The sequence below is a fragment of the Motacilla alba genome, chromosome 1 (genome assembly GCF_015832195.1).
Source record: "Motacilla alba alba isolate MOTALB_02 chromosome 1, Motacilla_alba_V1.0_pri, whole genome shotgun sequence".
NCBI lineage: Eukaryota > Metazoa > Chordata > Aves > Passeriformes > Motacillidae > Motacilla > Motacilla alba.
The window spans coordinates 91915647-91939377 of NC_052016.1; the positions used below are offsets into that span (position 1 = coordinate 91915647).

General features: G+C 36.6%; 1 protein-coding gene across 4 annotated transcripts in view; it reads left to right on the plus strand.

The window, feature by feature from the left end:
- OCA2 (OCA2 melanosomal transmembrane protein) overlaps positions 1 to 23731 on the plus strand; it is a 186293-nt gene that overhangs the window by 130559 nt on the left and 32003 nt on the right. For all 4 annotated transcript variants that reach the window (XM_038148622.1, XM_038148613.1, XM_038148627.1 and 1 more), the window contains 2 exons: positions 3627 to 3720; positions 16679 to 16772. In XM_038148622.1, coding sequence (XP_038004550.1) covers positions 3627 to 3720; positions 16679 to 16772 — 188 coding nt within the window. The remainder of the gene's footprint in view (positions 1 to 3626; positions 3721 to 16678; positions 16773 to 23731) is intronic.

Sequence of the window (23731 nt, forward strand, 5' to 3'; positions counted from 1 at the left end):
ACCAATCCCAATATCAACTCCCCAGGAATGACACTTGCCCCTTGGACATTGAGCCATTGACCACAACTCTTTAAGTATGACCATCCAGCCAATTTCTTATCCACCAAATGGTCTGTCCATCAGATCCATGCCTCTCCAATTTGGGCCAAAGCTATCAAATTTGCTAGGCACCATTTATGCTTAGTGAAGCCACATTGGATGTCATCAATCACTTCCTTGTTTTCCATTTGCCTTAGCATACTTTCCAGGGGGATCTGCCACATGGATTATGCCATAGGTACCGAGGTGAGACTGGTTGGCCTGTAGTTCTCCAGATCTTTCTTTTTCTCTTTTAATAATTAGGGTTATGTTTCCCCTTTTCCAGTCAGTGGGAACTTCACTAGACTGCTATGACTTCCCAAATATGATGCGTTGTGGCTTAGTCACTTCCTCAGCTGTTTCCCTCAGGACCTGCAGATATATCTCATCGGGTTCCATGGACTTGGGCACCTTCTGTTTCCTCAGAATGGTCTCAAACCTAATCTTTGCCTACAGCAGGTGGTTCTTTATTCCCACAGTCTCTACATTTGTTTTCTATGACTTGAGCAATGTGGCTGGAACTCATGCTGGTGAAGACCATGACAGAAAAGCTATTGAGTACCTCAGCCATTTCCACATGTCCCGGATAACCAGGTCTCCTATTTCCTTCCTCTACATTTTCCCTAGCCTTCCTTTCATCACCGAGGTACCCATAGCAGCTTTTGTTGTTGCTCTTGGTGTCCCTGACCAGATTTAACTCTATCAGAGCTTTAGCTTTCCTAACCTGACTGCTGGCTGCTTGTACAAACTCTCTCTATTACTCCCAGGATACCTGTCCTTGCTTCCACCCTCTGTAAGATTCTTTTTTTTCTGTGTTTGAGTTTGCCCAGGAGTTCCATGTAAGCCTCCTGGCATTTTTGCCTGATTTTTTCTTTGTTAGGATTTGCTTCTGAACTTGGAGGAGGAGGTCCTTGAATATTAACCAGTTTTTTTGGGCCACTCTTGACCTGCTGAATTCTACTGCACTGCACAGCTATAGGACCTGGTAACTTGCTTAAGTGACTTTTCTGCACAATGAGGGTGTGTGCAATTACTTGTACAAGTGCTGTCTTTGGAAAGCAGAAATTGCTGAGAAGGTTTCAGTCCTTGTGAGTCTGCTGCTCATCCCAGGAGGAGATGCTCACTGATAGAGGAGTTCCAGTGCCCCTCCTCTCGTCTCCTCTCTGTATATCTGGTGCACTGGTGGTGTGTGAGGCTTTTTTTGCTCTGCACTCAGGGGCTGTCTGGACACAGCTTTAGGACTGATCTCAACAATAGGAAATATTGAGATACTAAATTGTTTTTAAATAAATATAACTTAATTTTGTATTGCATATTGTGTTCTAGCTGTGATGATTTGAAAGGAATAAAGCTTGTGATGAGAAATGACATCTTTATTTACTGTTTCATGCAAAAAACAGACAACATGTTGAGCATGCTGAGCCTTCTTTAGGTCTTAAAATAGAAATAGATATCTTCATACAATGTAAAATTCAAGAATAATTGTTTAGAAATTAGCTTATCTAAGCTAATCGATAAGAGGGTTTAAGAGGGATGAGTAGCACCACTGTTGGGAGGAATGCGGAAGGGTTGTAATTCTTCATTAAGCCTTTATATTGCTCTGTACGAAAAGAGCACATGCAGTCAATAAAGGTGAGCATCACTCAGCCATCAAAGTGAAAGCATTTTTCAGGAAGTAGAAGAGATCATACGCCTCAAGGGTGAACTGTGAAATACATTAAAATGACAAATTGGAGGATTAAAAGTCATAACTCTACTCACTACCAAAACTCCTGGACCCTGAGAATTAATTTTAAGATATATCACAGTTATTTTCTCAAATCTCTTCCTGATTCATGCCTGACTGTTCTACATTTTCTTATTCCTTCTCTTTCCCTTTTGGTCCCATAAACCTCTGAACATGTTAAAAACAGTAGAATGATGTTGTCACCTCTCCCCTTCCCAATAACTTTCTCTCTTTAGGTACTGATCACACCATTTTTTCAAACCAGGTGGTCACAAAATTATGTTGAACTCAAACCATTTTTCTGAACTAAGGTGAACTTGTTTAGCTTTGAAGAATGTTACTGGCTCACAACTGGTGCTAGGTCTGGCTAGAAAATCTGCCAGATGTATTTTTGGGCTCTATACCAATTGCCTAATGAAGTCTATGATTGCTTCCTACCAATCTTATTTGACTTTTCAATTTTTTTTCCCTATTTTTCTTTTTTTAAAATATTTTTTAATTTTATTTGCTAGAGCAATTAAATGAAATCCATAAAAACTGCTTGTTCTGGTTTTGACTGGCATGGAATTAATTGTCTTAGTAATAGCTGCTACAGTGCTGTGCTTTGGATTTACTATAAGAATTATCTAGGTAACACACTGATGTTCTGGTTGTTGCTAAGTAGTGCTTATCCCCAGTCAAGGATTGTTCATTTTCCCATGCTGTGCCAGGGAGCAGGAGCACAAGAAACTGGAGGGTGGGTGAGGGGGCATAACCAGGAGAGCTGACACAAACTGGCCAAAGGGATATTCTATACCACAGAATGGCACACTCAGCAGGGAGTTGTGCAGTTGTCACCAATTGCTTCTGTGGATGGGCTGGGCAGCAGTCAGCAGGTAGTGACCAACTGTATTGTACATAATTAATTTGTCTTCCACCATCTTCCTTTTTTGTTCACTCATTTTCATTAATATAATAAATAATAACAATAATAATATTATTATTATTTATGATAATGATAATAATAAATTATTATTGTAATATTTTTGCAATCAATAAACTGTTTTTATCTCAACCCATAAGGTTTAATGTTTTTTCCTGATTATTCTTTCCCTCTAAGAGGAGGTTTTGGGGAGTATGAGATGGGAACCACATGGTGCTTAGTTGCTTGGCTGGCATTAGACCACCTGCAAATATTTCCCAGTCAACTAAATCCACATTCTCTGGTAAATATAACGTTGAAATAAGAAGTAAAATAATTCTGATCTGCTTATGAATTCAGAAGCCTGCCAAATGGAGTTTTCACAGTTTTTCCCTGATAGATCAGATATTTTTGATTACAAAAAAGATTTATAATTTTTTGGTTACTGACTCAAGATCTACACCCATCTTCACAGTGAAGGTCTGGGCATCTTTGACCATCATCTCCAGTGAGAGGACGTGATACAACTCTGTCCTTTATCTTTCAAGAAATGAAAGGGGAATTGATTTATAGTCACTGTGAGTTCCCTGTAGACCTAGAATGGTCTCATGGGAGGCCCTCAAAACCTGAAGACAGCCTCAGTTTTGCTGGCAATACTTGTGTCAGGCTTAGCCTAATGTCAATAGCTTCTCCTCAGCTATGGGACTAGCACAGTCAGTGGGGAAAAGTGAGCAAAGATCAAGCATATGATGCAAAGAAACTAATTAAGAAAAACAGCATCAAGAACAAAAAAAATTACCTCCCCCCAGTTACTCTTTGGACTTACTGGTGATTTAAATTGTTTCCTTTAATGAACTTTGCTTGTGTTCTGATGGTTGGATTATGTCTTCTGATTCTCTCTCTTTTCTTCTTGAACCACAGATTCCTGTGCTTCTCAATCTGAGTAAAGATCCAGATGTTAACTTGCCTATGAAACCATTAATCTTCTCATTGGCCATGGGTGCGTGCCTTGGAGGTAAGAGTTTATGTGAGAAAGCCAACATAAGGTAACAATTGTTGCATGCATAAACTGGCACAATAGGTTCAATCATTTTACTGTGCAAGGCATATGGAGAGCCTGATTCAGCTCCTTTGACTTCAAAGCACTCCTGGATGAAGATCCCAGTCAGTTGTTGCTGCTACAATAGGATTTTTGCAGTCTGTGTTTGAAGACTGTATCTGCATAATATACAGACATAGAAATAGTCCAGATGGTGCTTATGTGGTTCTGATCTTTTGTGATAGAACAGACAAAGATACATTTGGCTTTCAGAACAGAAAGCCATCATTGCTCATTCAAAAGATGCAGAAAATGTATAATAGCTAAGATCTGAATGCTTGATTCAAAATCTGCTGAAGTCACTGGAAGGTTTTCTGGCTGGTTCTGGATACAGAAAATATTTGAGTATCCATTTGCTGACCTATTTATTATTCCTCATTGTAAGGAAAATTCTTTTGAAGTCTTTGGGAAATGCGCCTTTAATAATGAATCTCGCAGCCATTCTTCTAGTGCCCATCTTGATGTTAACTGGGATATTGTGTATTGTCAGTACATTAGCACAAAACAAGGACATGTTTTTGTACTGCTTTTTATTTTTTTAATTAAAAAGGTAGCATGCATGTACTTAGGCCCTGGATTTTGTCTCTATTTTTTCTAAGAACAAAAGAGAATAGCAATCTAGTAGTTTTTAAATTAATACTTACAAGGATTTTTTTTTACATTTTTTAATGACGTGTGAAGATGTTACAATCAATGTTTCCATATAGCAAGTCCACTAAGTGCCATTAAAATATGTAAGTTTTCAATCAGAAATAAAGTTAGTACTATTTTTTTCCTACTTAGAATTTTAATGCAAATTACATTGTATTGGCTGTGTTTTGATCCCTAAATATTTAGGTAGTTAAGTTATATAAAGTTAAAATTAATAACATGATCCACCATGGATCCACCCCTTCTTCCCCTCCATGCCCCTCCAAACAGTTCCTGTGACTCCACAGAGATAACTAAAACCAGTTTTGTCCACAATACAAGTTCAGGTTTGTTTATTCAGCTAAGTGATTGCTAGTACATGTGATCTTAATACCTAACAATGATTACAGTGATGTGTGTAATCATTGATCTACAGATTGAGTTTTAAGAGCAAGTTGCAAAGGCAGGACAATTTCACACCAGTTATTAATTTGAGGAATATCTCTTTGTACTTGTCATAACTTTACATTTACATTATATTGTGACTTTAATCTGTTCCTCTTTAAAACCAGTGATTGGAATAATCAGCATATCTTCATATAGATGTTTGCCATAAAAACATTGTACTTCTTCACCTTTTTATAGGACTCAGATTTCTTAGAGGTCTTTTTCAACCTAAATGAGACTATGATTCTGTGAATTTGCTGATCGTTGAACATACTCTCATTTGATTAAATTTTCAGATTAAAAGAAAAAAAAATCATAAGGAATATAAAGTTAGTCAGATTATGCTGACATATTCTGAGTGAGATGTGCTTTACCAGCCTGGGAGCCTTTACCAGTCTTGGCTGATTTTCCTAAACTATCAGTTATCATCTTAACCCAAATTCTTTTAATTTGATTTGCTGAAGGGCTGCCTGGATTTTGATAGATTTCTGTGTGTATGCAGTATGAGACAAAATTAAAAATGTAACCAGTAGCATGACAATGATTTGAATTATAGAGGATAGAGATCCATAAAAGGTGCCTAAGTGTTCAGATCCATACAAATATTTGGATAAAAGGTTAGATCATTATTAGAAAAAGCTTAAACTTTCCTGACTGTTCTCCATTAGGATAAAGCTGAGCATATGCTTAGTTATAGTGGCAAATGTCTTCTAAGGAGTGTTAGGCTGAAATTTAATATGCTTCTGATTTTCCATTGACTAAAAGCTAATGGACAGGAGCTTATTGTTGGAGAATAAGAAGTGTGTGAAAGCTTTAGCTTTAAAAGATAACAGCCTTGAAAAGTGGGGGAAAAGAGGCTTTTCTTTCTTAAAAAAATGAAGTGTTGATGGTCCTAAAGATTATTTCCAAAAGACAATTCCCATCATCCCTGAAGTGTGTGAAGGAATCCTCAAGGTAGGCTAATGCAGTTGCAGAAGGAGTAGATGACAATGATATCGTTACTGCCTGGTGCTTAGGGCAAAAGATTGGATCTTATCACTGCTTATGCAACCAAGGGAACTTGACGAACAAGATGTTTTGTAGATGAGTCTTATGAAATAATACATTACAACTACATATGGTAGGGTTAGCTGTTTATTACATAATGCAGAACTTCATTTCTGGAAATTTGATAACATCTTTTTAGTTCAGGGTAAACACTGCTAATGTGACTGTAAAGGGAGCATCAGCATTTGTGCCTGTCTTGGGAAACAACATCCATTTTCTCCTAAAAATTTTCCAGTGGTTTCAATTACTTTATTCCTATTGCTGCAAAGTGCACAGGCAGCTACATATTTGGAAGATGATAGGATGAGAAAAGGCAGTAATTTTCCTTCATTGCTTTAGCTGTTGTCCTGGAAATGAAAGAAGGATGGAGTCAGTCTCAAATAAGATGAAAAGACCTTTGATGGTATAACTGTCACGTTGTTGTCATTGTCTCCCAAAAGAGACCTGCTGCTGCTGCTGCTAAATTTCTGTCTTTCATAGCCTGGTGCTCAGACAAAAGGAGTAAAGGAATATCACATAGATGCTCCTTGTTCTGTGAAATGTGTCTCTGAAGGTGAGAAGGGATGAAAAATCCTGTCTCTTAATCAAGAAAGCCAAGGACAGTGATGACTATGATTAGTTCCTGGTGAGAGTGTCACAATTTCAAATTTTTTTGATATTGCTCATAGTTGACCTGTTCTTTTTGGCAGAAATTTTCTTGTTTAGGTCAGATCAATCTTACACAGTTAAGGAATAAACATGATAATTTTCCAGGGGACCCAGTTCTGGAAATTTAGATCTATATTTGTCCCAGGCATCTTTAAGAACTTAAGTAGTAAGTTAGGAGTCTGGCTGCCCCAGCCTCCATATTTGGTGATGGTGTTAGTGGTACGACCAAGGTGTTCATTCAACCACAAAATTGCCAGATGATCTCTGCAGAGTGCACTGGAGCCCCTCATTAAGAGGAGTTCCCAAAGACAGGTAAAGTGAATTCAGGCTTTTGGGGATTTTCATTAGTCAAATCTTCTGGATGCTGAACGACCCTATTAATTCACATCTTCCTGGAAGTTAGTGGTCAGGCTGACTAAGTATCTGGAAAAATTGTGTTGCTCATGGATTTTTTTTAGGTGTGATCCACCAGTATTTCAACTACATGTTAACGATGAAGGGAAAGAAAACAGGAAATATAAAAGGCACTAAAGGAAGTATACAAGGAAGAAACTTATGGGGTGTTCTGATGAATCTGTATTACTTTAGCATGAGGGGACTCTGACTAAAGCTTCACTCATTAGTGTTTTGTATTCTAGTACTTGATGGAATTATAACACTCTGGAGACTGAGTTTTATGCAGACCTTCCAATAGTGTCTAGGGAATGCTGAAATACTGGAGAGCAAATGAAGGTTGCTACCTACAGCAATTTCAGAACAAGAGGAACTTTAATTGCACTTTTTATTTTGGCTCATGACTTTTAAAAGAGCATAAAATAAGGATTCAACTTAAATTGAGTAAGTGTACAGTCAGAAATTCACCAGTTAAGATTGTTCAATTGTGTAGAACTAGACTATTTACTGAGCTGAGAGGTTATAGCTAAAATATTTTTGAGGGGTTTTTATAAATTTGACATTTAAAGAACTGGCATTTTTTTGCCTTTTTATCTCTTTGTCTCTTTTTTTTTATAAACAGTATGCTTTGGAAAAAAAAAAGAAAAACATCAAATTAATTTTTGAAAGTTCCTACCTTCTGAGATCTCAGCTGCTAGCATAGAAAAGTGCAAAAACTCTGCTCCAGTGACTATTAATGTGGTCCAGAGGGGATATTTTTTACAATGTATTCCTTCTCCGTATATTTTCCTGAAGGACAATACCTGAAAGTCATTACTGTTACAATTCCACAGAAATAGGCAGTTTCTAGGATGCATTCAGTTGTGCTATTCTGGCCACAAAATTCAGTGGTAGGCTCTATGTCAAGACAGGAGGCAGGAAGAGAGGATTGCTGGCACTTTTCTTCTAACCTTACAGGGTCAAAACCCAGGTGTGAATAAAATTCATTATCTACAGGACACTGTGCTAATTACAGCTATTACAGCTATCCCACAGTGTAGCTAAACAGTGGGATTTCTCTCAACAGTCCAGTGCTGTAGCTATTCTGCCTCTCAGCAGCCCTCCTTAGGTCCCTGGTGCAGATGGAGCCTTGCACAGTGGAGTATCACTGATTTATTATTCCTGCAGATTCTGCTCAATAAGATCCTAAACTAGGTTTAAAGCTTCAGACACACTGAAGGTATAAAGCTAAAAATATTGTTTATATTCATAAACCAACCCTCCTTCACTGCAATATGAGGAAAAGTTATATCCTTCAGAAAGGATAAAATGTAATAAATATATGATAATTAACATTATAAAAAACTGTAGCTACTTTACTGTTCTTTTATAGTTATAATAGATCAAATTTGTATAACGCTTTTCAATTTGAAAGATTAAAAATGTCTACCAAAAATTGAATGCATGGTGTAAAAATATAGCTGTTATTTAGGAGGAGCAGCTTTGGTTCTGAACTTTATTGTTGTATAAAATGTGCAATTGAAACTGTAGGAAAAATTTTTAGTTGAGACAGTGTACCTACCTGAGCTTGATTTTAACCAGAATATGAATATTGGAAGATCCTATTGGTCCTAGAAGAGTCTTTTAATGACAAGAAATCCTGGGGCTCAGTTCTATGTCTTATGGGCAAGACAGTCCGTATTCATATAAATATTTTTTATCAATATAAAACTTAATCCAAATCAAAGGGAGGTATTGTAAGGAATGAGAGCAACCTTTCAGAAGGTAAAGGTCAAGCTGCTCTTGACCTTGAAAAGTAGGCAAATCAAATAGGGAAATTTAGGAAACATTGCAGTTTTTATTTAAAGACCTCAGGCCAGTCTTAAGCAGCATTATACCTTTAAATTGTACATATCTAGAAGCATGTTTTCTACATATCTTCCACTAATATCTAATTTGGTTTCTAAATGTACTTTGCATTGTTTCTATGATGTTTGCAGTGATGGAAATTAATTCAACATTGGCTGCTGTCCATTAAGTGGTAGTACTCTTTTCTTGTTCTTAATGACAAGCTCATTCAGAGGTTACCTGAAAGTTTTTGGGTTTTGTTGTAGTGTGAAAAACATTGGATATAAGCATGAGGACTCTTTTCGCTCAATTAATACCTGAGAGCCCAAACTATCCTCTTGCTCTTTTCTGTAAGAGCCAGAATCTGTGGCCTTCTATAAAAATCCAGTTGCTCTTTTCTTTAGTACTTTCATTACACTCAAGCTCTGAGATATCTTCTTGCTTTTTCGGTGTGAAGTTCTTAAAGCCCAGCAGTGCTGAAAAGTCCCTCGTGTGAGATCCAGGCTTGTTTCCATACTCCCTGTAACTATAGGATATTATCTAAGATTGCCGAAGATTGTCCCCTGGGGTTTGGAAGATAAGCAGAAGAAAATTTTGAGCCTAAAATATAAAACCAGAAAAACTGAATGTGTCAATTTGACAGACATATCTTTGTCTGTATAAAGGCACTATAAGAGACAAGTTTGGTTTTAAGATACTGAGTTAATATGGAAAATAACTCCCATATTGAAACTAGTATATTTTTTCCAGCAAGGACATTTTTGTAAGCTTGAAAAAAGTTACCTTGGCAGACATGCATATGTAGATAGATGCATGCCATTAAGAGTGAAATATGAAGCATATAGGGTAAAGGATAATGTTTCAGCTGCACTGATGAGAATTTATAGTTTGGATGGTAAGTCTTAGACTTTAAATTGGAAATAAGACAGCTATGTATAATATGTAATATTGATTTAGAAAATAAATTTATACCAAACACAAAAATCCCTTGATTATAATGCTAGCATTACTGATAACTTTGAAATGCTTCTATTAATGGTTTTCAATCTGTGTAAAATAACTGCAAGCTATAAAGTTCTGCAAATTAGAGATAGGATAATGATCAGACATGGCACTGGGGCTCCTACGAAGTATATGTGGAGATGCCTTTAATTTTCTTTACTTGCTTTGTGCTTTTCTTTATTATAAATGACAGAATGTTCTTTCCAGAAGCCTTAGCCACTTCTGTTTTCAGAATGATATGGAATAGGCAAACTGATTATGTTGTATCGGTGAGTTGCTGCAGTATGAGAGCACAGACTCTGAACAGCTGTCAGCAGAAGAGATATATTCAGTTAGAAGGTAGCACTTTGACTATCAGACAGAATAAGGCAGGGAAGCTACAGCAGGACTCAAAACACTTAAGTGCAGAATACAATTCTGGATTATCTACTTTTCTTCCTCTGCAGACACTTTCCAGGCAATGCCCCTCTTCTGCACCTTGAGGAGGAAAAAAATCTTGAAATATTCATACTGATTTATATTGACAAATCAGATACTCTGTATGACACTAAGGAAAGTCATAATCATGCTGTAGATATTCTTTATATAGATATTGATGAATCTATTTAGCACAGTTATCTTCCAAGTAAATTATGATAAAGCTGAATAATATACTCATATGCCAGGTTTCTATATATGAAACATTTTTTCAATATTTGGTCCCCATTAACATGACATGTGGCAAAGCTATGAAACTGAGATATAGTTTTAGTCTTTGAATCTAAAAATCAGAGATGAAATATGTGCAGCATTAAAAATATGAAATATGTGCAGTATAAAAGCATTAAGTGAAAGCTACTTGAATATGTATCTCAGGGTGTAGGAGAATGGAGTGTCAGACAGCTGGCACTATCCATCATTATAATAGTATTTTTTACACTTGCACTGGGTCGGTTGACTCTGAGGAGAAAAGTGGCTTTAGTGGTCACCTGAGATTTTATATATTTTTTATAGATGTCTGAATTTCATAGAAGTTTATGAATTTCTCTAGGTCACTAAAGTAACAAGTACAGGATGTTCAGCAACTCACCTTATTTATTTCACACTTCTGGTAGAAGAATGACAAATTTAAATTTCACCTTTTCCTCTCCTAGCAAAAACGAAACAATGAGCACTTACTAGTGTAATTCTTATACAGTTGTCCTGCTGGTGGTGTTGTAGTGGTAAATGAAGTGGTTTGTAGAGGAAAAAGTGGTAAATTGCACCCGATTGAAAGCATTGGGTTGAATGCAGTTCAATGAAATTTTGATAACTGAACTCAAAACTTTCATTCATGTTCTTTTATTTTTTTACCTATAATGTCCATATTTATCCATTTATGTAGAAATATACCATTCAAAATGTTTCCAAAACAGTTAAATAAAAAAAGTTGGCATCACAAGACTGCATTTGATCACAAATAAAAATATTAAGTGAGTTCATGCATGCCTATGACTTGATGTCCTTTTTAGGGACTGCTACTGTTCAACTGGCCTTGATTCTCTTCTTTATTAGTGACAATGTTTGATTATCTGGCTTATTAAATTTTATACATAAAAAAGATTAAGTTATTCAAGTCTTGCCTGTTATTAGAAGGTATTCAAGACTTGTGGACATTGAACAGATGCATATAAATGTGAATTTCTTTTTATTTTTAATGAGGCAAATCTGTATTACTTTTGTGTGAAAGTGAAAATTTATCAAAGCTATAAAGGCTGTCTTCTATAAGGCTAATCAAAACCAGAACTGGTCAGTGTTCATTTTGGCAGACAGATTTGTTACATTTGCTCAGCCTGTGCTTTAAATAGAGAATATGCTGTGGAAAGAAAGCCAGGCACATCAGTCTGCCTTTATTTTACAATATAAATTATATGGGAGACTGCACATGATTTTCTTTTAAAAATGCCTTGGAAGCAAGGAGCTGGCTTCCTTCAGTAAGTTTTGCTTTGATACTGTAATGGAATGGTTCATTACAGCAAAAAGCAGGGCTGAGAATCCTCACCCTAAAATTATTCATAACTGTGGAAAACTCCATGTCTCAGAAAGAGAATCCTTGTCTGGACAAAGCAGAACAGTCGTACTGTTTAAAACTGGGCCTGTCACAGATACTTGTTAAAGGCTGGGGAAAAGCTGTTCTCAAAGCTTGTGTTGGCATGAAAATAGGGTAATCTTTTTACTTCTGCATTGGCTGTCCTGAGATACAGGAGAGAGAAAATACAGAAGGCCTCTTGGTGAAGCACAGGTGTAGGGGAAATGGTCTGTAATTTTCACAGCAAAACAAACTTTTCTGTTAGCTATCCATTTGGTTGTTACCTAAGGTATTATCTCCTTTATATTCAAGGAGGTTACTGTTATCATGATTGCTCATGCTAGGCCAAACAGCTTTATTAGTGATGATCCCTTCCCTTTGATTTCTCAGGGCTTTGAGTAATAAACACTAATCCTGCCAGGCACTTTGAGGTGTTTCTCCAAGCGAACACATTAACTCAGCAAACAAATGGATTAGGCTTGCTCTTGGGGGGGCAATACCAAAGGGACTCCTGAGAATTAACAGCATTTAGATATAATAAATATGCTGCTGACAAGCAAAAATCAACATTGAGGATGAGGCTTGAAGTCAGAGAATGCACATTATTGATTCAAACTCTCTCCCTTTTCTCGCTGTGATTCTAATCTGATTTCCCAGCCCGTTCTTGCAGAAAGCCTAGTTGGTTCTCCCAGCATTGATTTTCAGTGCATTGCAGGTTATAGTGACTTGGGCAAACTCTCTCTGCTGAGGAGGAGGCTGTCTGGGCCCGCGAGAGGTGCATTGTGTGTGGTGTGCAAGGTGTGGGTTCAGATTTTGCAGTCTCTGAAGGAGCCATGCAGCAAAGGGCAGCAGCTGGGTGCTGGGTTGTGGAGAAGTAGCTATAAATGGAAGAGGGCTGGAAGAAGCAGGGCTGGTGGATACTGCAGGAATCAAATCAGGCTTACCAAACCTTGTCAACATCCTCCTGCTTGTAGCTCTAAGTTAGCTGGGCATGAAAAGGCACATTTTAATGTGTGGGGCTTGGGTATTTCTTGATAGATTTCTTCTTAACTAAAACTCTTAAATACTGTCTTACACTTGGGGTTGATTTCACATTTCCTAAAGATATTCAAAGTTATTTGCCTTGAGAAAGATCAGAAAGAAGATCATATATAACCTTTTCTAGACAGAGGCAGTAGATGACCTTCTACTTTCTGAAATGATTGTGCAGAGCTAGGGCAGCTCTGTAGAAAAGAATTACGATATGTGAGGATTCCTCTGTCATAGCATAAGCACCTAATTAGAATTACTATTTTTTCATTAAGAAAAAGTTCTCTCTTGATTTCATGCTTACGAACTATTAAGCATAGTTAATATGGACAACAGTGCATGTATTCTGTCAAAAAGACGGAAGAAGATATATTCAGAATAAAATGCATTACTTACTTCATAGATATCACATACTACTGACATTAGAAATATTACAATTCATTGTAGGGAATCCAGTTTCTCAGTAACCATCTGCCATGTGATAAGGGGTGAGTAGGAGTCATCAGCAAAGTTACAGTAGGAGTCCTCAAATCAGGTTGGTTCTTGCAATGTGTTGATACAGTTGACCCATGTGTTATTTTGTTTTGAGTATACAAACAAGCAAGCTTTTTAAGCTGAATTGTTCATGAGATTGCAGATGATGTGTAGATGAAGTCGAGACTAGATGAAGTCCTAAAAAATGTCTATTCTTAATTTACATCAATCAGAATGAATTTAATGCTTAGGTTTCTGTATACATTAACTTAGGCTTGAGTTTTCAATGATTCAGAGGGTTATGGTGTTGCTATTTCACTACTGAGTTAAACCCATGCCATGGAGACAGATGTTTCTGGGTGGTGAAACAAAAGTTTAATTCTGTTGTTAATTTGAGTGCAGTTTTTTGAAGCCTGCTGAGCCAGTGTCTAATTAAACTGCACACATGCTCCAAACAAAAGAAAAAGTAATACTGTTCCTCGCAGATAACATTTAAGGTGACAATTTCTTCTTGAGTGAAATCTACTTGGGGAAATCAATTCACTGCTGAAGCAGAAACTCTTTCCATAATACTTCATTATGTGAAGGCATTACTATAGCCCTTGCAGTATAGGAGAGCTCGTGCTGTTAAGAGATCTCGACTGCATCTAGTCAGAGCCATGGGACAAGCACAGTTTCAGTCTCATTTCTTTAATTTGAAGCCAGAGCTAAATTCCTTGTCTGCAGTAACATTATTCTGAGAGTGATGACTGGTTGTGCTACACATAGAGCAGAAATCTCTTATGAAATGTTTGGATGCTGTAGACTAGTGATTAGTTTGGAATTTAAAATTCCTGAAGTGTTCCTTCCTGACTCCTCTAATTACATCAGCTGTATTCATTTGTTCTGTTTTCACATTAAGCCACATGCCTTGAGTCTTGTCTTTCTCATGACAGTACCTACCAGGAAAGCTGTTCAAGTTCAGTTTTGTATTTTTAAACATGCATTAAAGTAATTAGGATGTACTTTGAGGCAAAAAGAGAGAGGGCAAGGGAAACAAGCTGTGTGATGTTTCTAATGACCAGTACTAGACACTGTTTTTTAAAGGTTTCTGTTCCTCTTATAATGTTAATCATTCTTTTTTTCTCCACACCTAAAGCACCTGTGGAGGTGGTTTTCTGTGTATGAAAAGAAGCTGAGGTTACAAAAAATTCTTGGTGTCTCGCAAGGATGATCACAATAGTTTTATGATCAATAAGGATACACCCTTGTATTGATGCGCAGTTTCAGCAACATCAGCAGAACTCCTCAGAGACAGGCAGGATATCTCTGCACTGAGCTCCAGCTCCTTTGCAGTGTAAAAGCCTTAAAAACAGCAAGTAGGAAGCAGGTCACCTAGCACAGCTCCTAGGAGAGCAGAAAGAAAAGGAATTAAAAAAAAAAACCATGGAGAATTAAATATACAAAATGTCTATTTGGGACTAGAGGGAGTGAGAGAGAAGCACTTTTCTCATCTCAAGAAATCTCCAAGATTTCTGTATCTTCTTTATTCCATAATGGCATCTGCTCAAGAGCTGCTGATGAGAAAATAAAACCAGTCTATTGTTCCTGATAGGTGTTGCTTAGGCCACTCACCTGAGACAATAGATACCTTTGTTCAGATCTCTACTCCAGGATGAAAATCTCAATTTGCTGCCTAATGTGTGTTGATAATAATTGACCATCCTGGAATAAAAAAGAATCCATTTTCTTTGGACTCAATTGGAAAATTTTTTTGTCATATCAGGGCTTTTTATTGTAAAGTTTTGGCTTTCAAGAAGTCAACTAAAAATAATGATAAAAAAGTCCTGAGTGACTTTTGGAGTTTATTTTTCCCCTCAGATTTGTTACTCTGTCACCATAATGACCAGTCAGAACCATCTGAATTATAGCAATTTTTTTTTAAAATTTAGGAATGTTATATTATTTTTAATAATATTATTAGACATCTGCTAATTTTGTGTGCACTTTCAGGTGCAGAAGGGCATAACAGTACTATGTGTGAATACTTTGAGGAAATAATACTTCTGCCTTCATTCTGAGATAAATTTTTGGTACACTGATCTCTGGGTGACCCGAAACATTTACTGAATCAAAACAATTAACTGGAGCATTAATTACATTATAATCTGTTTCTCTCAAAGTCAGACTAGAAGAGTTTCCATGGAGCTAAAATTTTTACACAGAACTAAAGTAAGAAGAGTAACTGCATGCCAATGGGAGGAAAGGAAGGCTCCTGCTTAGAATAATGGATTGTTAATGTAGTGATGTATGGCAAAAGAGATGACTTACTGGAGTATAAAAAAAAATCTCTTAGATTGTTACCTTTGTTCAAAACTTCAGTTAAAGAAAAGCATGTAGGAGTCACTGTCACTTCCTGAGTCATGCCTTAGATCAGAAGCATTTGCAGGAGCCATCTGCTTTTTGGAAGTCAAGTATGCAGCATGTATAAGTCTAAGGTATGACTCATGGGAATGATACAGAAAATGGGTCAGTCTTTCTGAGCTCTGAATACCTGACTTCTTTTCATTGCAAGGTTGTTAAAAGTTTAGAGAAAATGAAGAAATATATTAATTTCCAGAAAAGGCTTGGGAGAAGAGAAGTGAGGATAGATGCTCATTATAAATTGGCCAATTGTTTTTCTTTGCTGTGTTCCCCTCCTGTGGGGGTTTGTATAAGTCAATTCGGTGAACTTCACTGAATAAAATTATGTTTCCTTATTTATTGAAGAACCATGGTGATTAGGTAAACAAAGTCTGTGATCCTTTCACCTTAGGAGAGAGACGTGAAACAGATCCATTCCCCCCCATTGTCACACTTACTGTGTTTTAATTTCTATTAAAAAACCCCAAACAAATCTTATAAAATATTTAATTTATCGATAAAGAAAACACTGTGGTGTCAATATCAAGTTGACATTAGGAAAAAAGGTATCCATTTTTCTAAGCATCCTCAAACTATATCATCTTTTCACCTCATCTGATGGCACCTTCTAGTTAAGTAAAACTAAAAATCAACAAGTTTGTCCAAATGCAGGTCTCTGATGTAATTTTTTTATTGGTGCTGTGTTCCTTCCCTATTTTTCTGGCTTAAGTTGAACCAGGGAATAATACCAGTCTTATATTTCAAAGCATGAAGCTATTTATAGGATATGGAGGTAATGACTGTGTGTTTCTTTCCAAACCTATATACAACAGAAATTGATTTTTCATTTTGTAATGAGTACATCTTAGGATTTCAACACAGAATAAACACAGGAGGAGCAAGAAAGAGACCACAACTATAAAATGGTCTTTGTTTTCTGAACTGCAGGTAATGGAACATTGATTGGAGCATCTGCAAATGTTGTTTGTGCTGGAATTGCTGAACAGCATGGTTATGGCTTCTCTTTCATGGAGTTTTTCAGGTACGTTTTTAAACTTCTCACATTCAACTTTTTTTTGTGGGGTTTTTTTTTGTTTTTTTTTTTCTCTCTTGGCAAACAATGAATCTTCTAAGGAGAAAAATCTAGAGAAAGGGTCTATAAAAGATACTTGTGTTCCTAATTTGGTTTTGGCAACTGAAATGCAGGTGGAAGACAAATCACTTTATTTTTGTATAATGTTGATAGAATGTATGAAGCTCATGGGAGCACAGTGGAACTCCAGGATAAACAAAGCCTTTGAAATTCCTGCTTTGATCACCCTCAGTCTTCAGCTTTGTAGAAATTGTAAATTGTTGCTTTATTGTAAAATGCAGTTTAAACCTTGTTTCTCATCTGCACATATTCATGGATGTTCTATCATCAGGAGAAACTGGAATGTCCTAATTTAGACTGAGTTGATTTTTATTCCATGATCTCACAAGTGAAATATTTACTTAAAAGTAATTACTTCTTTTGACCAGCTGCTTAGCAACTATGAATGAAAGTGTGATGAGCAGCCAGTTTGGATCAACTCAAGTTGTTGCCTAGTAATTGCTTAATTAATAATTAATAGTTTTTAAATAGTGGAGTTTTCATTGCAGGTCATTAATCAGCAGGTTTTGAAGGGACAAGGTATACTTAATGCATGCAACAATTTCATATTTTTCCAAATGCTTCCTGTTTTTGAGACTGTGGTTGAAAGATGTAAGTGGAAACTGGCAAACAAGGATGAAACACAAAGTTCAAGTTTGAAGTGTTGTTGATTTACCTAAAACATAATTCCTTGCTTCTTTTTTCTGCATATTTAAGGCAAAGGATACTGTTAAGCTCGCACCAATTTATTTTTTCTCTTTACTTTGTTTACATTGTTTTTATAGCTTCTCACCTCTATCAGCTCTTTTTCTAAACTGTTTACCTCAAAGTTCTCAAACCTGTGTTATTAATATGATTAATCAACCAAGTCTTGGTTGTCAGGATCTTTGAGACTGCAGAACAGTCTTATGTACTACATAATAATGGCTAACAGATTTCCTGGAAGTCAAGCCCTTGCACAAAAAAATGGTGACACAGTAATAATGGGCTGGTGGATTGCACTGTTCACATTCCACAGATTTTGACCTTGGCATTTGGGGATTTAACTTGTATGTAGCATTAACAGTGTGTCCTCTATGTAGATTTTATACTGAAATGTTCTTAAAACTTCTATGAGACTGACTGAGAAAACAAAGATGTAAAGCCTTGCTAATCTCTTCAGCAGTGTTTACTGGAATGTATTCTTTGGTACTGATGACAGCAGACAGATGCTCCGAAATTGCCTTCTATACATATGCTTTTGGTGGAAGTGATTACTGGGAAAGACTGTAGCCACTTTGAACAAAGATGTGAGAAGAGAATACATAGTAGTCTCAGAGAGATAGCAATGGATATTAATCAGCAGAAAGAACATAAAAGCTCACTTTTTCTGGCTGCCTTTTAATCACTGAACAGGTAGATCATGAGCTTCTTCACAATTTGTGCTAGGAAAATATTTGTTTCAGTCAAATGTTAAAAAACTAAATATCTTTTAAGGCTTCTCCTGGCATCAAGAGGTGTTTTGTATATCCCTTGAAGATTTTAATTTTACTTACTTTATTTATGAAGGTTGCCTCAGAGTATAAAATGAATTTTCTGCATTTCTTCCCTGTTTGCCCAAGATTACTCAATGGGTTTCACATCCTCATTGAGGGGTCCTCTGCAGTGCTTTTCCCAGTAGACACACAGATTTTTACCCTCTCATCTTGGAAACCCCTGGGAGTCAGCAGAGAAAAATCATGGATACCTTGTGTGGGGAGATGATGATGCTCTGCTGGCTGACTTTTGTTGTTTTTATATCAGCCTGAGCTGGTGTTGTTCAGCCCTTCCCAAGTGTCTCTGTACAGGAAACCCATGCCACATCTGTCTCACGTGGTGTCACACAGCAGAGTATTCTACTTCCAATACACTTCCTTCCTAGCTGCATGCTGAGCCAAATCATGCAAACATGTTTAAGGGAAGCCTTTGCTAGAAGCAGCTTTTTTGAAAACCATGTTTTGACACAGTGGTCAGTAAGAGGAATTCCACAGAGGCATGATAGGCATGTCTGGTGAGTACACCTTGATACAACAGAGGGTGAGATTCTACAGAAGCTGTGGGTTCCTCATGGCGAGAGGCACCACGATGCCTCTCTGAGCAGGGAGAGAAATAGGCAAAGAAGAGTTCCTTGCTCTGTAAGAGGGTTTTTGGGCTCACAACCTTTCCTCTGTGTCTTTGCACAGTAGCACTTGGTGTGGCTTGAGGTTTCTCTTTTCTTTTTAAGAGGGTAGCAGAGGCAACCGAGCAGATGTGTTATGCAATGCTATTCTCCTGCCCAGCCAGAGCCAGAGGTGGCCAGGTGTGATAACTTGCCTAGAATGCTGAGGTCTTACCAGCTTGATGTGCTTCTCTCTGGAGTGCCTTCCTCAGAAGAAATCCTGTGTTGGGGAGATCTGCGTGTCCGTCAGAATGACAACTAGTTTCTTCTTTCCCTGGATCAAGAGTCCTACTGCCTCAAGGACCTGGTCCTCCACAAATGAATGTAAGGGGAAGACAGGACTGGTGTCCCATTCTCACCATCCAAGCAACTCAGGCCCATGTGCTGGAGGTGCTCTGCCTGTAAGGTGATTCCAGTAGGATGGCATTTAGGTGGGAAAGATTATACTGAGAAAGAAGAGAGAAAGGAATAAGGTTCCCTCTCTTCCCTCTTAAGGTGTTGAAGCACCTTAAATTAGCCTGGTGTTCAAAGCACACCGCTGTTTGAGGAGATACCAGGTCATATCCATGCATGCCTGGCTGTGACTGTGCTGGCAAGTGTCACCAAATATCTTACCCAGAATGCATTCAGATCTTGTTCCCTTCTCTGACATTACCCATCAACACATGTACTATTTCTGTCTGAACAGTGCTCACAAGGTAAAGAGCAAGCTTGTCTATGAGAAAAGATCTTTTGGCTACCATGAATTCTACTTCTGTTTCCAGACCCTGTGAGGTTTTTTGATTATTATGTTCCACTGCAATAAAAAGATTATTGTCATTTAGAATATACAATATTGTAGTAAGTTTAATTTATCACTATGAAAATATTTTTATCCTTGAATCTGTTAGACATGTTGGTAGAAAAACAGAATGGATCTCCTACTGGTATACAGCATCAAAAGGAAGAATAGGGGATATATGAGACTCATTGAATGGGGAAAGAACCTGCTGGCAAGGGATGTGGAAAAGGCAGAAGTTCCCAGTGTGATCAGCTGCACAAAGGCCTGCTGGAGACCAGTCACTAACGCTGCTCCCCAGGCTTCTTATGTGTCCCAGTAGTGCCTTCCAAGCTCAGCCACTTAGGGATTCAGCTTTTAACCAGCCCCACAAATCTGAAGGCAAATAATGAGTGACTGCCTCTGGATGATTCATTTGGAATAACTCAAATTCAAAAGGAAAGAAAGCAATGTTATGACAAAAACAAAATTGAAATTCATATGAAGAGCAAGTTTGGAATAATAATTTCCTTAAAGATGCTCTTGCATTTTTGGAATTAGTACAGCCAAATGCTCTTGTTCCATTTTGAAAACTTCTTCATCAAACTGTATTCATGTGTTCTATCTTTCTTCCTGAAAAAAATATGTTAGATACACCTAGATGAAATATAGGTAATCTAATTAAAGTAATATTAATTATAATATTAATATTTCCTTCCTATAATATCTCCTTATCCTTCTAGTAATTTAGAGATGTACATGATAGAGCTGAACATGATATTCCAGTCACAGTCCTCTTATTTTTTTCACATTTAAAAAAGATAAGATTTAATTCAGAATGTGGAGCTCTTTGCCTTTTCTTTGTTAATCTAGGCAATATCAAATTTCTGTTCAATTTGCTATTCAGTGTAAATCCAAGTCTCGTACAGTTTTCATGTTACTTGCATGAGTGTGATTATATCTGTTCTCCCCTCAAATTCTTATACTTTTTCTACATTGTAGACACAAAGACAAGTATTTAAGTGGTTAATTATTTTCTAAGAAATAGAAAAAATCGTGAGTCCATGGGGCTTGGAAAAGAAGATAGAGAGCAGTGGGATATTTGCTGTATGTGGTCAAGACTAAACATTAGAACAAATAAATATCAGAGCAAACAAATGATCATTATGTCTCTAGACAGAAGTGTAACTATTTTCATAGTCTTGACCCCACAGAAAACATCAGATATGTTAATAATATGAAGGTAATTGCTCAGAGACAGCATTTATGAGTAAGCAGAAGGCAGGGAAAGATAATATTCCTATTACGATTTTAGTCTAGTTATCAAAGAACTATTACATCTAAGTAAGAGCTTAACATAAAGGAAAACCCCAAATCTAGGAGAGTACTTTTCTCTTGGCAAATGGTCAGATAAAGACATTGTAGTCTTGTTGCTTGGATGAATTCTAGAGGTTAATACAATGACTTTTTATAAATTCAGACTGTAAAATAATCAACAGAGCTTTATTTTTTCTCAAGGTTTCCTCACTTTTTTCTCTTTATTTTTCCTCAATGATAAATAACTTTGCAGATGTCTCTTTTAATCTAGATGCTTCATTTCATTGAAGTTTTAAAAATTTTTACTAACTGATGTCTGAGTTTGTTGCAATATAGCATTCTACTATGTCAGACCACCCTGTGGGACATGAAAATGATGCACAGAAATCTTTTTGTTGCCAATGAAAAATTTGATTCCAGCTCCATAAAATAAGAAGTTCTCATTGCTGTAGAGGCTTCAATAACCTTTTTTTTCCACTTGCTAATACAATTTACAACTTGACTTTCATTTTCTCTGCAAGATAGGCATTTATAACCTTACAAAGATACATAGTATTTCAAATATAAACTAACTTATATTCCTTCATCCTACTGTAATTCCATATTAATCACCCCTCTGTGTCCATGATGTGCGATGTCAATAGAAAAAGTTAATTACAGATAAATGAGGAACATATTTGACAAAAGTATAAAATGGATATTATGGGACATACTCTGATTTTATGTCAAGCAAATTTTGGCTGACTGTGACTATATTACAGTGCTGGTCATGGGAAGAATGGATTGGATAACCCTATGTAGTAAATAAGAAGGTGGGAGAAATAATTTGATACATGAGGAAATCAGTCTGCCCAGAAGAAGAGGTTATGAGCCTAACAGCCTACTGTAGAGTTACAGTTATAAGGCTAGCTGAATATAATCCTGAAGGCATTGTGTGTATTTTCAGGTTTTGCATTTTTCTGTCATTGCCCTCCCTTCATACACCATCTGCAGAGCTGAATTAATATTCTCTGTCTTCTCTGGGAATAAGAATAATTTGGAAGTGTCAAAAACATTGGTTTCTGATAATAGCTTAGGGAAAAAAATGGTTTTACCATAGGATTTGTTTTGTGAGGTATTCACAGCAAAAATATTTTCAGTAGGATATCCTATTTATCTGGTTTTTGAGAACACTCAGATGCAAATGCTGTGAAACAGAACTTCTCATGAGACCTGCCATTCATATAAGTGGGAGGATAAATATGATGTTCTTTGCCACCTCCTGTATATCCTATTTACACAACTCACAGAAAATAACACTTTTAAAAAACCATAAATGTCTCTACTGGGCTATGTGTTAGACAGCTGTAATCCTTTTCATTCCTGATGATTTAGAATCTTTTTTTTCTATTTTCTTGCTATTAACACCTCACAATGCCACAATTATGCTATTGCTCTTTTAAAGCTGACTCTGAGCACAATAAAACCAACTCTGCATTTTGGGTATGAATTTTGGTAATGGAGACTTTGGTTGATAAATGTGAATTTTGGTGATGGAGACTTTGGTTGAGAAATGTGGTATCAAAATACCCAAATTCAATTCACCTCTGAACTTTCTGATCAACTGTGCAGGTCAAGAAAATAGAATTTGGGGAGGTTCAAAGTACCTAAGGAAGATTCAATGAACTGCTGAGAGAAGGTTTAATGATTATGATGCAAAAATTATTTCAATCTCACTTCCCACTATTCCTCTGATCAATAAGGAGGAGTAAGTGGTCATGGGTTAAATGTTAATAACTGACATGATACCAGAGTTCTTCTGTTCAAATAAGTGCAAATGCAGCACTTGAGTAAAGCATTCTCAACACATATGCATTAACACATAGGCAAGTTTGAGGTTTTCACTACTTTTCTTTCATAAAATTTCTATCCTTAAAAATCTGGATCTCTAATGTTTATTAAATCTTGTTTTTTCATTTGTCGTGATTTCTTTACATGTGTAAGAAAAATATTAGAAGGACTTTTTCGTAGCTTATTTTAAGAATAAATTTCAAATGCAATTGCATATGAAAACCTCTATCAGATTTAGGGAACTGAGTTTAACAGATGTAATCTAGATTTTAACATCCTAGTCCCTGTTATGACAGAAAGGGCAAAACTATAGACAACTTTCAGCTGATAACTCAACTCAGTAGAAAGGTAGTTCAGTATGCATTCATCTTAAATTATGAGGTTCTAAGCTGGCTTTGTTAAGAAAAATGCCAGTTTTCTTTGAGCTATCCAACAACAATCATTGCAATATTTTAAAGCATCAGTGTTGATCTAATAACTGCTCTCAAACAAACGTTATATTGACGTCTGTGGCAGTTCAAGAAAATAAATGCTGTTTATTTTAACTATTTGCATAGCTTGCATCAAACCCCGTGAAAGTAAGTTCCTACAACAATGGTGCACAGCATTTTTTCCTGAGTTATGGGTGGCTTGGTTTTTTAATATTTTTTCTGATTTTATTTAAGGTCTGCAAAGAGTGTAAATAGAAATGTGAATGGATATGTATTTATCTTTTTTTTTTTAAATTTATTTTTAGAAAAGAGGGTGAAAAGTAGTATTTTGAGCCTTTAAGGAAGAGGACATTTCCTT